The 19,053-nt window shown below is 36.6% G+C and overlaps 1 protein-coding gene across 10 annotated transcripts in view; it reads left to right on the top strand.

Moving 5' to 3' along the window:
- ATRX (ATRX chromatin remodeler) overlaps positions 1-19,053 on the top strand; it is a 357,519-nt gene that overhangs the window by 244,667 nt on the left and 93,799 nt on the right. For all 10 annotated transcript variants that reach the window (XM_053579351.1, XM_053579357.1, XM_053579356.1 and 7 more), the window contains 3 exons: positions 5,569-5,706; positions 7,301-7,476; positions 9,692-9,809. In XM_053579351.1, coding sequence (XP_053435326.1) covers positions 5,569-5,706; positions 7,301-7,476; positions 9,692-9,809 — 432 coding nt within the window. The remainder of the gene's footprint in view (positions 1-5,568; positions 5,707-7,300; positions 7,477-9,691; positions 9,810-19,053) is intronic.

Below are 19,053 nucleotides of genomic sequence, written 5' to 3'. Positions count from 1 at the left end.
TAGCTCACAGCAACCTGAAAGTCTTGGTCTCAAGCAGTCCTCTTGCCTCAGCCTCTGAAGTAGACGGGACTACAGGCACACTCCATAATGCCCAGCTGTTTTTAGAGCTGGAGTCTCGCTTTTGTTCAGGCTGATCTTGAACTCCTAAGCTCAGGCAGTCCATCTGCCTCTACCTCCAAAGTGTTAGGATTACAGACAGCCTTTGGATTCTTGTTAGTTAGTTTTTTTTTGTTGCAGTTTGGCTGGGGCTGAATTTGAACCCACCACCCTCAGTATATGGGACCAGTGACCTACTCACTGAGCCACAGATGCCTCCTGGCCTTTGGATTCTTAACTGTCACTCTAGCCAAATGAATTAGTATTGCTCCATAGTGACCTATAATTTTATTTTAATCAGGTATCTTAAACTCTTTCAGATTTTTGACAGTGTTCCAAAATCAAATTTTAAATTAAGACCTTTTTTACTTGATAATAACTTTGGGAGATTTCAGATGTGCTACTGGAATATCTTTTTTTTTTTTATTAAATCATAACCATGTACATTAATGCGATCATGGGGCACCATACATTGGTTTTATAGACTGTTTGACACATTTTCATCACACTGGTTAACATAGCCTTCCTGGCATTTTCTTAGTTATTGTGTTAAGACATTTACATTCTACATTTACTAAGTTTCACATATACCCTTGTAAGATGCACCGCAGGCGTAATCCCACCACTCACCCTCCCTCTGCCCACCTTCTCTCTCCCTCCCTTCCCTCTCCTTCCTTTCCCCCTTCCACCTATTCTTAGGTTATAACTGGGTTATAGTGTTCATGTGAAAGCCATAAATTAGTTTCATAGTAGGGCTGAGTACATTGGATACTTTTTCTTCCATTCTTGAGATACTTTACTAAGAAGAATATGTTCCAGCTCCATCCATGTAAACATGAAAGAGGTAAAGTCTCCATCTTTCTTTAAGGCTAACTAATATTCCATGGTGTACATATACCACAATTTATTAATCCATTCGTGGATCAATGGGCACTTGGCTTTTTCCATGACTTAGCAATTATGAATTGGGCTGCAATAAACATTCTGGTACAAATATCTTTGTTATGATGTGATTTTTGGTCTTCTGGGTATATGCCTAGTAGAGGAATTATAGGATTGATTGGCAGATCTATTTTTAGATCTCTGAGTGTTCTCCAAACATCTTTCCAAAAGGAATGTATTAATTTGCATTCCCACCAGCAGTGTAGAAGTGTTCCCTTTTCTCCACATCCACGCCAACATCTCCGGTCTTGGGATTTTGTGATATGGGCTAATCTTACTGGAGTTAGATGATATCTCGAAGTAATTTTGATTTTCATTTCTCTGATGATTAAAGATGATGAGCATTTTTTCTTATGTCTGTAGGCCGTGCACCTGTCTTCTTCAGAGAAGTTTCTCTTCAAGTCCCTTGCCCAGCCTGCGATGGGATCACTTGTTCTTTTCTTGCTTACACGTTTGAGTTCTCTGTGAATTCTGGTTATTAACCCTTTGTCAGAAACATAACCTGCAAGTATCTTCTCCCATTCTGAGGGCTGTTTGCTTGCTTTACTTACTGTGTTCTTGGCTGTGCAGAAGCTTTTTAGTTTGATCAGGTCCCAGTAGTGTGTTTTTGAAGCTGTTTCAATTGCCCGGGGGGTCCTCATAAAATACTCGCCCAGACCAATTTCTTCAAGGGTTTTCCCTGCACTCTCTTCTAGTATTTTTATAGTTTCATGTCTTAAGTTTAAATCTTTAATCCAGTGAGAGTCTATCTTAGTTAATGGTGAAAGGTGTGGGTCCAGTTTCAGTCTTCTACAGGTTGCCAGCCAGTTCACCCAACATCATTTGTTAAATAGGGGATCTTTTCCCCACTGAATGTTTATAATTGGCTTGTCAAAGATCAAATAATGGTAAATAGCTGGTTTAATCTCTTGGTTCTCTATTTTGTTCCAGACATCTACTTCTCTGTTTTTGTGCCAGTACCATGCTGTTTTGATCACTATCGATTTATAGTATAGTCTGAGGTCTGTTAGCGTTATTCCTCCCGCTTTGTTTTTATTTCTGAGTAATGTCTTGGCTATTCGACGTTTTTTCTGATTCCATATAAAACGAAGTATTATTTTTTCATGATCTTTAAAGTATGACGGTGGAGCTTTAATAGGGATTGCATTAAAATTGTATATTGCTTTGGGTAGTATGGACATTTTAACAATGTTGATTCTTCCCAGCCATGACATGGTATGTTTTTCCATTTGTTAACATTTTCAGCTATTTCTTTTCTTAGAGTTTCGTAGTTCTCTTTATAGAGCTCTTTCACATCCTTTGTTAGATAAACTCCCAAATATTTCATCTTTTTTGGCACTACTGTGAATGGAATAGAGCCCTTAACTGTTTTTTCAGCTTGACTATTGTTGGTATATATAAAGGCTATCAATTTATGAATGTTGATTTTGTAACCTGAGACACTGCTGTATTCCTTGATCACTTCTAAGAGTTTGGAATATCTTAAAAATAATATATTCTTTACTTCTAAAAAGGAAGATATTAAACTAATTATCCTTGTTAGGTATGTTAAATTATTTGGGAAGCTTGTCAAGTAATAAGTGATATTGAACCTATTTTAAGTCATATGGGTATGTTATTTTTTATATTTATTTATTTTTGGAGACAGAGTCTCAAGCTGTCGCCCTCAGTGGAGGGCTGTGGTATTACAGCTCATAGCAACCTCAAATTCTTGGGCTTAAGAGATTCTCTTGCCTCAGCCTCCCAAGTAGCTGGGAGTAGAGGTGTCTGCCACAATGCCCAGCTATTTTTTTTTTTTTTTTGGGCCAGGGCTGGGTTTGAACCCGCCATCTCCGGCATATGGAGCCAGCGCCCTACTCCTTTGAGCCACAGGCACAGCCCATGCCTAGCTGTTTTTTGGGTGTAGTTGTCATTGTTGTTTGGCAGGCCCAGGCTGGATTGGAACTCGCCAGCTCCCGTGTATATGGCTGGTGCCCTAGACATTGAACTACAGGCACTGAGCCCATATGGGTATGTTATTAATATGTATTTCAGAAATTATATAAAATTCCTATAAATCTTATAGTCTTGGTATAATATTGTCAGGAATTCTAGTTATTATCTTGAAATACTTTATGTTGCAGAAATAGTACAATTTCTTTGTAAATTGAATTGCATTGTACTCACATGGAATCCTTTTTTTTTTTTTTTTTGGTTTTTGGCCGGGGCTGGGTTTGAACCTGCCACCTCTGGCATATGGGACCAGCGCCCTACTCCTTGAGCCACAGGCGCCACCCATCACAGCGAATTATCTTACTCTAATATTTTTAATTAAAAACTATTGTAATCAACTAAAATACTTTGTCTTCGAGAGGATTCATGGAAAGGACCCTGACAAGTATAGTTGTCTGATAACTTTAAGATCATATCATACCTTTGAACTGGGTAAGAATTCTCAGAACTTTAGTGAAGAAATTGGTTTATAAAACTGCTAATCCCAGTATCAAGCAGATCGAAAATTTATTCAGTACCAAGTAAATTCTTTGGCAGATTTTCATGCTAAGTCAGCTAGTACTAAAATTGTTATATATGGAATATGAATGAACTCCTTTTTTTGTTTTGAGACAGAGTCTCACTTTGTCACCTTCAGTAGAGCGCTGTGGTGTCACAGCTCACAGCAACCTCAAACTCTTGGGCTTAAGTGATTCTTTTGCCTCAGCCTCCCAAGTAGCTGAGACTACAGGCGCCCGCCACAATGCCCGGCTGTTTTTTTAGAGACGGAGGTCTTGCTCTGGCTCAGGCTGGTCTCAAACCTGTGAGCTCAGGTGGTCCATTCACCTCAGCCTCCCAAGAGCTAGGATTACAGGCATGAGCCATTGCGCCTGGCCAAATGAACTCCTTAAAAGTGATGCAAGTCAAATTACCTATGATAACCTATAAATAAATAGTGCTATAAATCTAGAAAAAAAGAAAATGTTTCTGGATACAAAAGAAATAATGTATAATCTTTTAATACAAACTAGATACAGATTTCTGTTTCAGAAACTATTGTCATGACTCCTAAGGCCCTGGTCTCGGTTGCTGCATGAAGGAACCAGGTGTGACACAGATACAAGTACAAGCTTTCAGGAGGCGGGCCAACCTCAAGGGCAGGGTAGCCTTAAGCCTCCTCCGCAACAGCTGTTTATTAAGGTTATACACAACAGGTGTGGAGAGGTAGGGTAATGACATACACAACAGGTGTGGAGAGTTAAGGTAATTACATATGAGGGCCGCATGCATAAGGATTGCCACGTGCTCTTTTCCTCATGTGTTCTTTCCTCACATGTTCTTTCCCCACAACCCCCATGAAGAAGTACCACGCATCAGTGTTTAACACATGCTTACTAACGAGTGACCGATCTTATTTCGGAACGCTGAGTTTCTCAGTGTTTCCTTTTAATGTGATAAGAATCAGTAAATGTCCTTGTAAGCATGGTGTCCATACCTCTACAAACTATTAGTAATTTGAAAATTTTTTTTTTTACTATTTGTGTAGCCCCATGTGAATGCTGAAAAACAATGGTATTATTTGATCTGTCATATTATAGAAGCAGTTACTTTTGAGGGCATGGAGATGAATTTTCTCTAGTGCTTAACAGATGGGGGTAATTTAATAGCTGCTCTTGTTGAAATCAACATTTAAGTAATAGGTATGTGTATGTTAACCAGCAAACAAATTGTGTATGTAGGCTACTTTAGCAGATAATATGTATGTTATTAAAAAAATTAAGCCTATAGTATTTCTTTTGAATGAGTTACTCTTAGCTGTGAGATCTTTTATAGCTAAAAAGGTGTTCTTCCTACCCCCATACCCATGTAATAACCATGGTAGGTTTCCTTTATCAGTTACATTTTCCTTAATAATAAATATTAGTTATTTGTAATAAGTGGGAAATATTGCAGGGTCTATTATGATTTATGTATTCTTTTTAAATAAAACCTGTCCTTTTGTGTATGCATAATTTGTTTAGTTGTTGCCAGTAGGTTTAACTTGATATGCTAATGCTGAAATGTCTTTATATACTGTATTATATTTTAAAAGACTTCTTAAAATTCCAAATTTGTTGGATGGGATCTTTTTCCTTCTTATGGTTATTTTTATTCTGCCTGTTTTTGCTTTTTTTTTTTTTTTTTTTTTTACAGTTTATGGCCAAGGCTGGGTTTGAACCGGCCACCTCTGGCATATTGGGCTGACGCCCCACTCCTTTGAGCCACAGGTGCCGCCCTCTTGCCTGTTTTTGTATAGTCACTCTAGAGGACTAAAGTACCATTCATAGTATATTAGTACTTTAATGCTCTAATGCTGTGATATAATTAATACTAATTAGTGCCATATTATCCAAATATAGCAGCAGATAAATATGATTATTCTTACAATGACATTGTTTATCTTCTTACAAGACCAACACTTTAAAGGGATTAATGTCATTTACTTAAGTGGATCACATTTTTAGTTTTATTATATTTTGTTACAATTTAATTCAGTGTTATTTTTCTCCGTTCTTATAGGCCCTGACTTTGTTGTTTGTGATGAAGGCCACATTTTAAAAAATGAAGCATCTGCTGTTTCAAAAGCTATGAATTCTATACGATCAAGGAGGAGGATTATTTTAACAGGAACACCACTTCAGAATAACCTAATTGAGTGTGAGTTAATATCTGTGATTTTGCTGTAGAATATTGGTATTGTCTTAGATATATTTTTGCCATATGCCTTTCTGATGTTTAGTATAGTCCCTGACTGTGCTTTACCTCGGTCCATCTTAGTCTATTGTGAAAGATGACTGTACTTTTCAAGTGAGATGTTTTGTAAATATGAGTGGTAAACCACAGTCAAGAGATTGCCATTTTGAGTGTTTAAATATAAATATGAAATTTGAAATACTTCAAAAGTATCAAACGTGTTAATGATTTTTTAAAAAATGTACATATGCATATGTGACTATTCAGGAGATAGTGTAAAGATATATGTCCAGTTTGGTGGGGGTACTGTTAAGAAATCAAAAAGAATGCTAAATGTGAACATTTCAGGAAGATAGAAATGGGAGAAGTAGAGCTATGCTGAATCCATGGTAGGATAATTTGTTGAGGCAGAAAACAGTTGATGTGAACCCAGAGAAGTGACTTGTAAATTTCTCTCATTTTTCATGTGTATGTTTAGTGGTGACACTAAAGAAGGGAACATGAGATTATTTAGTAACTTACAGATTGAAATTTTCCCTTTGTAAGATCCCACTTTTTCTTCATTCCATTGGAAAGGCTTTTTATTATTTTTATGTTTGTTTCTGTCCTTTAGTGTATTTATTTTAACTTAACTGTTTTCTATTTTATTATTTGTAATGCTGGTTATTATTTCACTTTAGCCTATATTTCATGTTTGTTTGAGACAGGGTGTTACTCTGTTGTCTGGGCTAGAGTGCAGTGGCATCATTATAGCTCATAGCAACCTCAACTCCTGGGCTCAAGCCATATAACTGCTTCATTTTTCCTGGTAGCTGGAATTATAGGTGCTTTCCACCAAGCATAACTATTTATTTTTATTTTTATTTTTTATGTTTTTGTAGAGTCAATGGTCTTTCTATGTTGTTCAGGCTGGTTTTGAACTCCTGGCCTCAGCACTTTTTCTCCTTCAGCTTTGCAGAGTGTTAGATTTACCGGCATCAGATGTTACACCTAGCCTATCATGTGTGTTTTTATCTGTTCTAGTTTTCTTCCTTTGTTCTGTTTACAGAAGAACAGAGAAATTCTGTTTCACACTGTGGTCTTACATAGTATAAGACAATTCATAGCTTTAGTAATGACTTCTGGAAATGAATCAGTTAATATAAATTTTGGTATAATAGCTTATTACCTACTTTTATCTTTTACCTACTTTTTACTTTGATTCAATCTCTGTTTTCTTCACAAGATACTCTCAACTGACAATAACATGATTAGAGTAATAGACCACTTGTTTTATGTTAATACTTCATATCTTTTATAAAGAATGGTGAGTTATAATAAAATGTCCTTAAGTTTTTTATTTCTGCCTAGTATTTAGTGATAATTTTTATTTCAATTCTTTATCTGATTTAGGTAATCTAGTTCTAGATGTTTATTCTATACTTAACTTGATATTCTTTCTTTGTGGTTTAATGCTTTTATGGCATGTGTTTCTGACATGAGCATTTCATCAGGGGATTTTTCTGGATTATTTTAATCATTGTTAATGTTTTTAATGAATTAATGTCTTCTCTCTTAGATCATTGTATGGTTAACTTTATCAAGGAAAATTTGCTTGGATCCATTAAAGAGTTCAGGAATAGATTTATAAATCCAATTCAAAACGGTCAGTGTGCAGATTCCACCATGGTAGATGTCAGAGTGATGAAAAAACGTGCTCACATTCTCTATGAGATGTTAGCTGGATGTGTTCAGGTAAACATATGTTCCATAGTAATAAAATATTGTGTTTTTTTTTATATTGGAATCCAAAAGTATCTTCTGAACTTAAACTTGAATTATTTTGTTTTTTTTCCCTTTTCCGATGTATAGTTTTACAGTTAAAAATTTATGCAGAATTCAACTTTTCAATTAATTTATTTCCCAAGTATAAAGCTTTATATCTTACTATGTTAATGTTTAGATTCTTCATCCTTAAGATAAGGAATTCCTTAAGAGAAACACAGCTATTACGATTAAGAAATTCCTATGTTGGGCGGTGCCCTTGGCTCAGTGAGTAGGGCACTGGCCCTATATACTGAGGGTGGTGGGTTTGAACCCAGCTCTGGCCAAACTGCAACAATAAAATAGCCAGGTGTTGTGGCAGGCGCCTATAGTCCCAGCTACTCGGGAGGCTGAGGCAACAGAATCACCAAAGCCCAGGCGTTGGAGATTTCGCTGAGCTGTGACACCGTGGTACTCTCTCTACTGAGGGTGACAAAGTGAGACTCTGTCTCAAAAAAAAAAGAAAAAAAAGAAAAAGAAATTCCTATGTTTACCCTAATGCTATATATAGTATCATATTATAAATATATCTCACTTTTCTGAAATGATTGTAGGAAAGGGCAGTATGAATTAAAGAGAGGAGCCATTTTTAAGGTAATCCTGAAGAAATAGGATTATTAATCTGAATAGGCTAATAGTGTTGTTCACATATAGATCTTCAGTGGATCTATGTTAATGAATAGAAAAGTATTTAGAGACTGGGCTAGCAGTTAATAGATCTTAAGATGTGTACTTTCTTTTCAGACACTAGATCAGGCGTCCTCAAACTTTTTAAACAGGGGGCCAGTTCACTGTCCCTCAGACCGTTGGAGGGCCGGACTATAGTTAAAAAAAAATAACTATGAACAAATTTCTATGCATATTGCACATATCTTACTTTGAAGTAAAAAAAACAAAACGGGAACAAATACAATCACACTGCCTTATGTGGCTCGCAGGCCGCAGTTTGAGGACCCTTGCACTAGATACTAATGATAGCCAAAAGGTTATAACAAATGAAGCAGGCTATTATTTTTGCTGGATATATAGTCAGCTCTTTGTATCCTTGGGTTCCACATCATATTTTCCACCCAACTATGTATCAAAAATAGTTCTTAACAAAATGGATGGTTGTGTCGGTAGTGAACATGTACAGACTTTTCCCCTTGTCATTATTCACTAAACAATGCAGTATAACAACTCTTTCCATAGTATGTACATTGTATTAAGTATTGTAAGTAATCTAGAGATGATGTAAAGGGTATAGGAGGATGCGCATAAGAGTTATATGCAAATACTATTCCATTTATATAAGGAACTTGAGCATCTATGGATTTTGGTATGTGCAGGAGGGTCCTGGAACCAATTCCCCATGGACACTGAGTGATGACTGTACTGCCATCATATAAGGCAAGTCATCCTGTTTGTCAGGTTAGCTACATGTACTTTTGAGTACTCTTGTTTCTGTATTGCTGCTATTACAGGGTGTTTTTTTTTTTTTTAATCTATCCCTATAATAAAATGGTTTTAAAGATGCCTGTTGTGGTTTGCTTTCTTAATTGGGCAAACACTCTCTGAAATTTTATGTTACCATTTGACATATTAGCTACATCTTACCCAGAGGGCAACTCAGGCTGCATTAGAGTTTGATTTAATAGATTTTACTATATGATTAAAGCAAGTTGTTTAATACTACTTAGTACATCATTGCCCCATCTTTTTTTTTTTTGTAGAGAGAGAAGACTATTTTGAAAACTTAAGTTGTGCAATTGGTAATATGACCACTTCCATTTTATTTATTTATTTACTTATTGCAGTTTTTGGCCGAAGCCGGGTTTGAACCCACCACCTCCAGTATATAGGGCCAGTGCCCTACTCCTTTGAGCCACAGGCGCCGCCCCGACCACTTCCATTTAAAAACTGCCTAGTTTGTTGCAATATCTTTAACAGGGCACCATATTTTATAATCATATGAAATACATCTACTACAATCCTGTTTGAATCCTTGTGGGTTTAGAGACAAAATGTAAATATGTTTAAGAAAATGTATTCTTTTATACTCAGTGCCTATTATTTATCTATCTTTTTATTTATAGGCAGTGAACTAGAGCAGTTCTTTCCTGTCATATATTTAATTTATTTTCATTCTCTTTATTGTTAATTACAGAGAAAAGATTATACAGCATTAACAAAGTTCTTGCCTCCAAAACATGAATATGTGTTAGCTGTGAGAATGACGCCTATTCAGTGCAAGCTCTATCAGTACTACTTAGATCACTTAACAGGTAACCATTACATTTTGTTTTTTTTCACCTTCTCTATAAAGACATTTATCCTGGTAATTTTGCCATGTCAGTTATTTTTCTGCGATTTTGAATTTGAATAAAATGGGTATACATGAAAACAAAATATTTCTAATAGAGAAAACACTAATATTGTCAAGCTAGAATTAAAATCAAGGAACAAATTAATGAAAACCATACATAGTGTATATGAAAAATACCCTTTATTTATAAAGAACTTTTATTTTAGAAAAATTATTAATGTGGGTAAACTTTAAAAGGAGATATACAAAGTTCCAGAGTGTTTTTGTTTGTTTGTTTGTTTGTTTTGAATTTTTTGGCCTGGGCTGTGTTTGAACCCACCACCTCTGGCATATGGGGCCGGCACCCTACTCCTTTGAGCCCCAGGAGCCGCCCCAGTTCCAGAGTGTTTTTTAAAAAATATTCAGCCACATTAATAATAGGAGATAAGTAAATTAAATTGATGAGATTTTTTTCCTCAGTTATTAAAACAATAAAAGTTGAAGGCAAAAAAAGTAAAAGAGAAGGGAAGGCATGCAATATATTCCCTATATTATAATAAAAATGCACAGAAATGTCTAAAATACACCAAAATTTTAGCAGAAGTTATTTTCTGGGTGATTTTGTATAAATATATTCTAGTTTATTTCTTCTTTTAAAATTTCAGATTAATATAAGGATACAATTAGATTACAGTGTTTGCATTTGTTAGATAAAGTCCTTGTTGTGGTTGTGTCATGAACCTAGGAGGTGTGCCAAATACCCTTACTTTGTACACATTAGGTGGGAACGTGCCAAACCTCCCATTCTCCTTCCCCTTCCCCTAACTTGAATTGAATTGAATTTTTCTCTTATTGGGCATGTATTAGTTAATCTACTGGCTTAATATTAGTATTGAGTACAATTAGATACTTTTCCATTCTTGTCATACTTTACTAAGAAGAATGTGTTTTAACTCTATCCAGGTTAATATAAAAGATGTAAAGTCTCTATCTTTTTTATGGCTGAATAGTATTCTATGATATTCATATGCCATAGTTTATTAATCCATTCCTGGGTTGATGGGCATCAGCAATGCCAGGACTCTGGGAGCCCCGGGCTGGGCTAGGTAAGTCCCTTGTGGTCAAGAGCTCCTTACCAGCCTGAGCAAAAGCAAGACACCATCTTCATCAAATATAGAAGAAAATCAGCAGGATTTTGTAGTAGGTACCTACCAATACAGTCCTTCAATAGGCCAAAGCTAGAAGGATGCCCTTGACTAGGTTCTCAAGGCCTCCTTGATCCAAGACAATGCCTTGGCACCCCAGCCCAGGCTGCAGAGTGAGGCTTTGTCCCCAAAGTAGGAAACAGAATGAACTAGAACAAAACAGCAGATAAAAAGAAAAGAAATTAAAATAGATGAAGAAAATTAAAAATAAAATTATATACAATGTAAAAAACAGAGGAATATCTCAGTTGTTGTTTGAGAAATTTATGGGGAAAGATGAGAAAGTAGAAAAATCTCTACGAAGGGAAATAAAAAAGGAGATAAACAGAAAAATAAGAAAGAAAGAAGGGGTGGACAAAAAAAGCAAAAAATGGAGTCCTTGATATAAGAAAGTGGAAATCTATTAATCCCTCTCCCTCCACCTACCTCCCCCCTCCCTTTCCCCCTTCTCCCTATTCTTAGGTTGTAACTGGGTTATAGCTTTCATGTGAAGGTTCCAGATTAGTTTCATAATAAGGGTGAGTACATTGGGTACTTTTTCTTCCATTCTTGAGACACTTTACTAAGAAGAATATGTTCCAGCTCCATCCATGTAAACATGAAAGAGGTAAAGTCTCCATCTTTCTTTAAGGCTGCATAGTATTCCATAGTATACATATACCGCAATTTATTAATCCATTCGTGGATCAATGGGCATTTGGGCTTATTCCCATGATTTAGCAATTATGAATAGGGCTGCAATAAACATTCTGGTACAAATATATTTATTACAATTTGATTTTTGGTCTTCTGGGTATCATGGTAAATGCGGAATGTAAAGGTCTTGGCAAAATGACTGAGAAAATGCCAGGAAGGCTATTTAACTAGTGTGATGTGTCAAACGGTCTATGAACCAAGTGTATGGTGCCCCATGATCATACTAATGTACACAGCTATGATTTAATAAAAAAAAATTAATAAGAAAGAAAGTGCAAATCTAAAAATAAATTATAACAACAACCAAATTTTTTTTTTTTTTTTAAATTTTAAAAATCTATATTGCAATGTATTGCCTGGACACTAGTTGGTGCTCTAAGAAGATAAAAAGAAAAAAGATATATATATATATATAATGCACTATATTGCCTAGACACGTGATGGCGTTCCAGGGTTAGGAGATGTAGAACACACACACTGATTCTGCTGTTTAAGACGGGGGTTAGGGCTTGGCACCTGTGGCTCAAGTGGCTAGGGTGCCAGCCATATACACCTGAGCTGGCAGGTTCGAGTCCAGCCCAGGCCGGCAAACAACAATGATGACTGCAACCAAAAAATAGCTGTAAGTTGTGGCCGGTTCCTGCGGTCCCAGCTCCTTGGGAGGTGGAGGCAGGAGACTCTCTTGAGCCCAGGAGTTGGCGGTTGCTGTGAGCTGTGATGCCGTATCACTCTACCCAGGAGGACAGCTTGAGGCTCTGTCTGAAAAAAAAAAAAAAATTAAGATGGGGGCCAGAAGCCACTATCAAGTTTCCAAGGAGACACAATTTGTCTTCCTGATTTATTTGTCCTCATTCAGGGCTTGGTTGTTTCACCAGCATTCTGTCTCTGCAGTGTCTGGAGCCTGATGCTCTTGCCACACTTCCAGGGAGATAAGCCTTGAACATTCAAACAGTGTCCCTTGGCCACAAAGTGGCTTTCCCGGGGGTGCAGGAGCCACCTAACTCGCCTCAAAGGTGGCTGCCCAAGCTCAGGAGGCGCACCAGAGCCGTCCACATGCTGGGACCCTGCTGGGACCCTGCTGGCTGCTCATCCTGGGCGTCCCTCCCACAGTGGCAATGCCCTGCTACCCCGTTTTCCCGAAAATAAGACATCCTCTGAAAATAAGACCTACTCACAGGAAAGATAAGACGTCCCCTGAAAATAAGACCTAGCGCATCTTTGGGAGCACACCTTAATATAAGACGCTGTCTTATTTTCGGGGAAACAGGGTAGTAACCAAACTGATGGGAGTTCCACCCATCCTGGTGATTCAGTCCTGACTGCCAGGCATTATTCAGGTTCACTTACTTGCTTAAGCCCTCCCAAGGCAGCTCAGTGAGCCCCCAAGTCCACATAATACTGCAGGACAGGCCTTTCCTGTCTCTAGCCCTCCACTGGAGGGCTGGTAGACTTCTTTCTGCACCTAAGTTCTCATCTTTTGTGCCCGTCTTCCACTGGTCCTGACCTCCTCCTTGGCTCTTGGAGTCTTCTGCTGTCTCCATGTGCCCCTGGAGTGATATTTCTGGACAGGACTCTCATCGGTTCAGCTACTAGTAGGTGACTACTCCAGAGGTGGCTGGAGTTCTCTCTCCCCAGTCTCACCATGAGTGGCTGCTGAGATGTCTCTAGACTGCCATCTTGTTCCAGGACCTCTAGTTTATTTCTTATCTTTGTATATGTGCTTTTAAAACATATAATGAATAGGTATTGTGTTATCATCAATAAAGTGTGTGTGTGTGTATTTGTGTGTCCATCCCTGTGTGCTTGAGGATGTTTCTCTTCACACGATAAAACCTAGTCTCTGGTCTGGAGTGAAGTTTCTTACTTGTTCATCATATTCTGGTATGTTTCCATACCTGATGTACCAGATTTAGTTGGGGGATACAGTTTAGAAAGTGCCCATTGTCTAACTGTGGATAATAATAATTTATCAAAAATAAAGGAAGGTAGAAGTATGTACACACATATTAAAATGGTACTTCATTATGGCTAAAGTGGTATTATTTTATAGTAGCGGTGTATCTTAGAGAGTAGAATGAAGATAGTCCTCAAGAAATATTCTCCCTTGGGAAAAATAGTATTTGATTCTTAGCATTTTTTAGAACTTATTTTTTTGCTATCTTAAAAAGCAGAATTATTTTACTGACTTTGGAAGAAAATTGATTCAAATAAGGCACACTTTTTTTGCTTTTGCAGTTTTTGGCCAGGACTGGGTTTGAACCCGCCACCTCTGGCATATGGGGCCAGCGCCCTATTCCTTTGAGCCACAGGTGCCGCCTGAGGCACACATTTTCATTTGTATATATCTATCAAAAGCTGTTAGATTTATTATACTATTCTGTTTCAAATAATAAAAATTGCAGACATAATTAAGTAACCAAATATAGTTATTCCAATGAGAGAGTAATTACTATGTAGAATATAAGAGAGAGATGTCTAGATTTTTATTTCATTGGTTTCTTAGTACTAAGGTCTACTAAATTTGGTCACTTAATTTAGTACTTTTTCCTTTTAAATTTTTGTTTTATCTTAGGAAAGTGATAACTGTAGTGCTTTCAAATATTAGAGAATCAGTGTCTTTAATAATCCCAAATATTAACAGCTTGGGTGTAGATTTTTAAAAATGTATTATTTTGAGTTGATCTCACAGAGGGAAAGAGTACAGTGATAGATAGGGAAAGGCATGAAGAAAGGTTAGGTAAGTACAAAATGCCGTTAGATAGAAGTTTTGATACCCAGTAGTGGAGTAGAGTAACTATAGTTAATAACAGTGTATTGTATATTTCAAGATACTAGAAGAGCATTCTTGAAATGTTCCCAACCCAGAAATGATAAGAACTAGAGGTAATGATTACCCTAAATACCTTGACTTGGTTATTACATATTCAATGCATGTAAAAAACAAATCACATGTACCCCATACACATGTTCAAATATTATGTATCAATTTCTTTAATTTTCTATATTTTAAATGTTAGATTAATATAAGGGTACAAATGATTGTATTTGTTAGGTAGCATCTGAACTGTAGTTGAGTACTTCACCCAGGAGGTATTCCATATACCCCTACATTGTACATGTTATGTGGTAGCTAACAGAGCCCTTCCTTCCCTTATCCCTTGCCCGACTCGAAATATCTTTTCTAAGTATAAGATCACATCATCATGTGATCTTATGGGGAAAGAGCAAAAGATCAAATGGGGAAAGAGCAAAAGTTTGACCTCCTCTTTCCCCATTTGAATGTCCTTGATATGCTTCTCTTACCTGATTGCATTTGCTAGCACTTCCAACACTATGCTAAGTACTGGTGACAATAGTGGACATTCTTGTCTGGTTTCAAATAAGTTCTAAGTGGAAATGCTTTCAATTTTACTTCTTTCAGTATGGTATTGGCTGTGGGTTTATTGTAAATGGCTTCTGTCAGCTTAAGAAATATCTCATCCGTGTCTATTTTCTGAAGCATTCTTGTCAAAAAGATGCTGAATTTTGTCAAATGCTTTTTCTACATCAATTGAGAGGATCTTATAGTCTTTGTTTTTGCTTCTATTTATGTGGTGAATTACATTTATGGATTTTTGTATGTTGAACCAACCTTGCACCCCTGGGATAAAGCCCACCTTATCATGATATATAATTGTTTTTAAAATCTGTAGCTGAATTCTATTTGTTAGAATTTTATTGTGTATTTTTGTGACTATATTCATTAGTGAAATTGGTTTGTAATTTTCTATTTTTCTTGGGTCCTTTCCTGGTTTTGCCATCAGGGTGATACTTGCTTCTTAGAAGGCATTGGGGAGGGTGCCTTTCTTCTCAATATTTTGGAATAGGTTCTGTAATGTAGATACAAGCTACTCTTTGATGATTTGGCAGAATTTTGGTGTCAAAACTTGTGGTCTAGGCCTTTTTTGTTGGAATCTTTTTAAATTATCGTTGCAATTCCAGAGCTTGATATTGGTCTTTTTAAGAGTTCTATTTATTCTTGGTTAAGTCTGGGAAGGTAGTATGATTCCAGGTATTGTTCCGTTTCTTCCACATTTTCAAATTTCTGGGCATAGTTTTTTGAAATAATCAGGGATAATCTTTTGTATCCCTGTGGTATTTGTTGTTATTTCCCCTTTTTTTCCGGCTAAAACTTCCATTACAATGTTAAAGAGCAGTAGAGATAATAGGGAACCTTGTCTGGTTCCTGATCTGAGTGGAAATGATTTCAATTTAACTCCATTCAATACGATATTGGCTGTGGGTTTTCTGTAGATGGTCTCTGTCAGTTTAAGAAATGTCCCTTCTATACCAATTTTCTTAAGTGTTCTGATCATGAAGGGATGCTGGATATTATCAAAAGCTTTTTCTGCATCAATTGAGAGAATCATATGGTCTTTGTTTTTTAATTTGTTTATGTGTTGAATTATATTTATAGATTTACATATATTAAACCAGCCTTGAGACCCTGGGATAAAACCCACTTGGTCATGGTATATAATTTGTTTGATGTGTTGCTGGATTCTGTTTGTTAGGATCTTGTTGAATATTTTTGCATCAACATTCATTAATGATATTGGTCTATAATTTTCTTTTCTTGTTGGGTCTTTTCCTGGTTTGGGGATCAAGGTGATGTTTGCTTCATAGAATGTGTTGGGTAATATTCCTTCTTTTTCTATATTTTGGAAAAGGTTGAGTAATTTTTTTTTTTTTTTTGTGCTACATTTGACATTGGATTGCTTTTTTCTCATTTTCTTCAGATAATTCATTAGATTGTTGATTTGCACTCTTTTTTTCTCATTTTCTTCAGATAATTCATTAGATTGTTGATTTGCACTCTGTTTTTTGGATGTGGGTATATAATGTGATAAGTTTCCCTCTCATGGGTTGGCACCTATGGCTCAGTGGAGTAGGGCACCGGCCCCATATACCAAGGGTGGCAGGTTCAAACCTGGCCCTGGCTAAACTGCAACAATGACAAAAAATAGCCGGGCGTTGTGGCAGGTGCCTGTATTCCTAACTACTCAGGAGGCTGAGGCAAGAGAATTGCTTAAGCCCAAGAGCTGGAGATTGCTGTGAGCTGTGATGCTAAAGCACTGTACTGAGGGCAACAAAGTGAGACTCTGTCTCTTAAAAAAAATTCTTATGACTGCTTTTGCAGTATCCTACAGGTTTTGATAGCCTATGACTACATTGTTGTTTTGTTTGAGGAATCTAGCAATTTTCTTCTTTATCTCCTCCTTGACCCAGCTGTCATTCAGCATAAGATTTAGTTTTCATGATTTTGTGTGGGGATAAAGGCTTTTCTTTGAGTTTTTCCTTTATTCCATTGTGGCCTGAAAAGATATAAGGCATAATTTCTATTCTTTCAAATTTGTTGAGGTTTGATTTGTGTAGTAGGTGATCCCTGGGCTGATGAGAAGAACGTATACTTAGTATTGGATGGAATGTTCTATATATGTCTGTTAAGCCTATTTGTTCTAGAGTTATGTGTAAGTCCATTGTTTCTTTGTTTGGTTTCTGCTTGAAAGATCTGTCCAGTTCTATCAGTGGAGTATTGAAGTTCATGGTTATTATGGTGTTGTTGGATAACATATTCTTTAGGCTAGTTAGAGTTCATTTCATAAATCTGGGAGCATTTAAGTTGTGTGCATAAATATTTAGGATTGAGATGTCTTTTTTGTTGTATTGTACCCTTGACCAGTATATAGTGTCCATCTTTGTGTTTCTTTAGTTTTGTTGCATTAAAGCCAATCATAATGGCAAATAGGATTGTGACCCCAATTTTCTTCTGATTTCCATTTCTTGTTTTGTCCTTAGAGTTTAGATGTATTTCCTGAGGTCAACATATAGCTGATTCGTACTTTTTTAATTCAGTCAACCTGCCTGTGCCTCATTATTGGGGAATTGAAGTCATTTACATTTATTGAGGGAATTTATAAATACAGTAGAGTTGTATTCATCTTGTTTTGTGAAGGTCTGTTGCCTCGTTTCATCACTTAGGTCATTTAAGAAGCTAGCCTTTAACCTTTAGTTTCTGAGTGTCTTACTTTGTTGATGTTCTATTGTGATGTTTTGTTTGTAGAATGGGTCTGAGTATTACATACAGAACTGGTCTGATAGGGGCAAATTTCCTCAAGGATTGCTTTTCAGTAAAATATTTGATTTCTCCATTGAATATGAAACTTAATTTAGCAAAATAAAGAATCCTTAGGTGAAAGTTTGGGTCTATTTAAAGTGGGAGCCAAATTTCTTCTGGCCTGTAAAGTTTCAGCTGGGAAATCTGATGTCACCTGGATGTATTTACCACTGTAGGTCAGTTGGTGCTTACTCCTGGACACTTGGCAGAATTTTATTTTTTCTTTTTTTGCAGTTTTTTGCTGGGGCTGGGTTTGAACTTTCCACCTCTGGCATATGGGGCTAGCGCCCTACTCCTTTGAGCCACAGGCGCCACCTCAGAATTTTCTTTTTCATATTGATTTTATTCAGGTTAACGACCTGTGTGTAGAGATGCTCTGTTTGAATTGAGACAAACAGGGGTTTATGTCCATCTAAAAGGAGTGTGTTTGATTCTTTGATGATGCTTGGAAAATTTTCACTTATGCTATACTCCAGTAGGACTTCCATGCCTTTGTGTCACTGTTTTCCTTCAGGGGTACCTGTAATTCATATGTTTGTATGCTTCATGAAGTAACCTTCCTAATGCCGTGACCCTTTAATACAGTTCCTCATGTTGTGGTGACATCCAACCATAAAATTATTTTCTTTGCTACTTCATAACTGTAATTTTGCTACTGTTATCCTAAGACCATTAGAAATATGTGCTTTCCGATGGTCTTAGGTGACCCCCAAAGGGGTCGCAATCCACAGGTTGAAAACTGCTGCTCTAAGAGGTTGTTCTTCTTTTACTCTCTTCTTTTCTCTCTTCAAATGACTGAGTTAACTTTAGAGTCTTGTCTTCAAGCTGTGAGATTCTCTCTTCTCCATTGTATCTTACTGAAACTTTCTACTACATCTTGAAATTCCCTAAAGTTCTTTAAAGTTTGATATAACCTTTCTAATTTCTTCATATATTTCATTCATTTCTTGGGTCAGTTTTTAGATTTTCTTTTGATAGCTTCCACTTTGCCTTCAATTCCCTTTATCGTTTTTGCCATACATTTTGTATATAAAAATGTTTTTAGAAGTATTTTTATGAGCATAGAGTTGCTGAAGTATTATCTGTATGAAAGTTTTATCTGAAACAGGAGTTTGTAATCTAGGGTTCATGGATAGTATGGGGGAGTATGTGAATCTGAATAAGAA

The sequence above is a fragment of the Nycticebus coucang genome, chromosome X (assembly GCF_027406575.1).
Source record: "Nycticebus coucang isolate mNycCou1 chromosome X, mNycCou1.pri, whole genome shotgun sequence".
NCBI lineage: Eukaryota > Metazoa > Chordata > Mammalia > Primates > Lorisidae > Nycticebus > Nycticebus coucang.
This window is presented reverse-complemented; position numbering and strand designations above follow the sequence as displayed.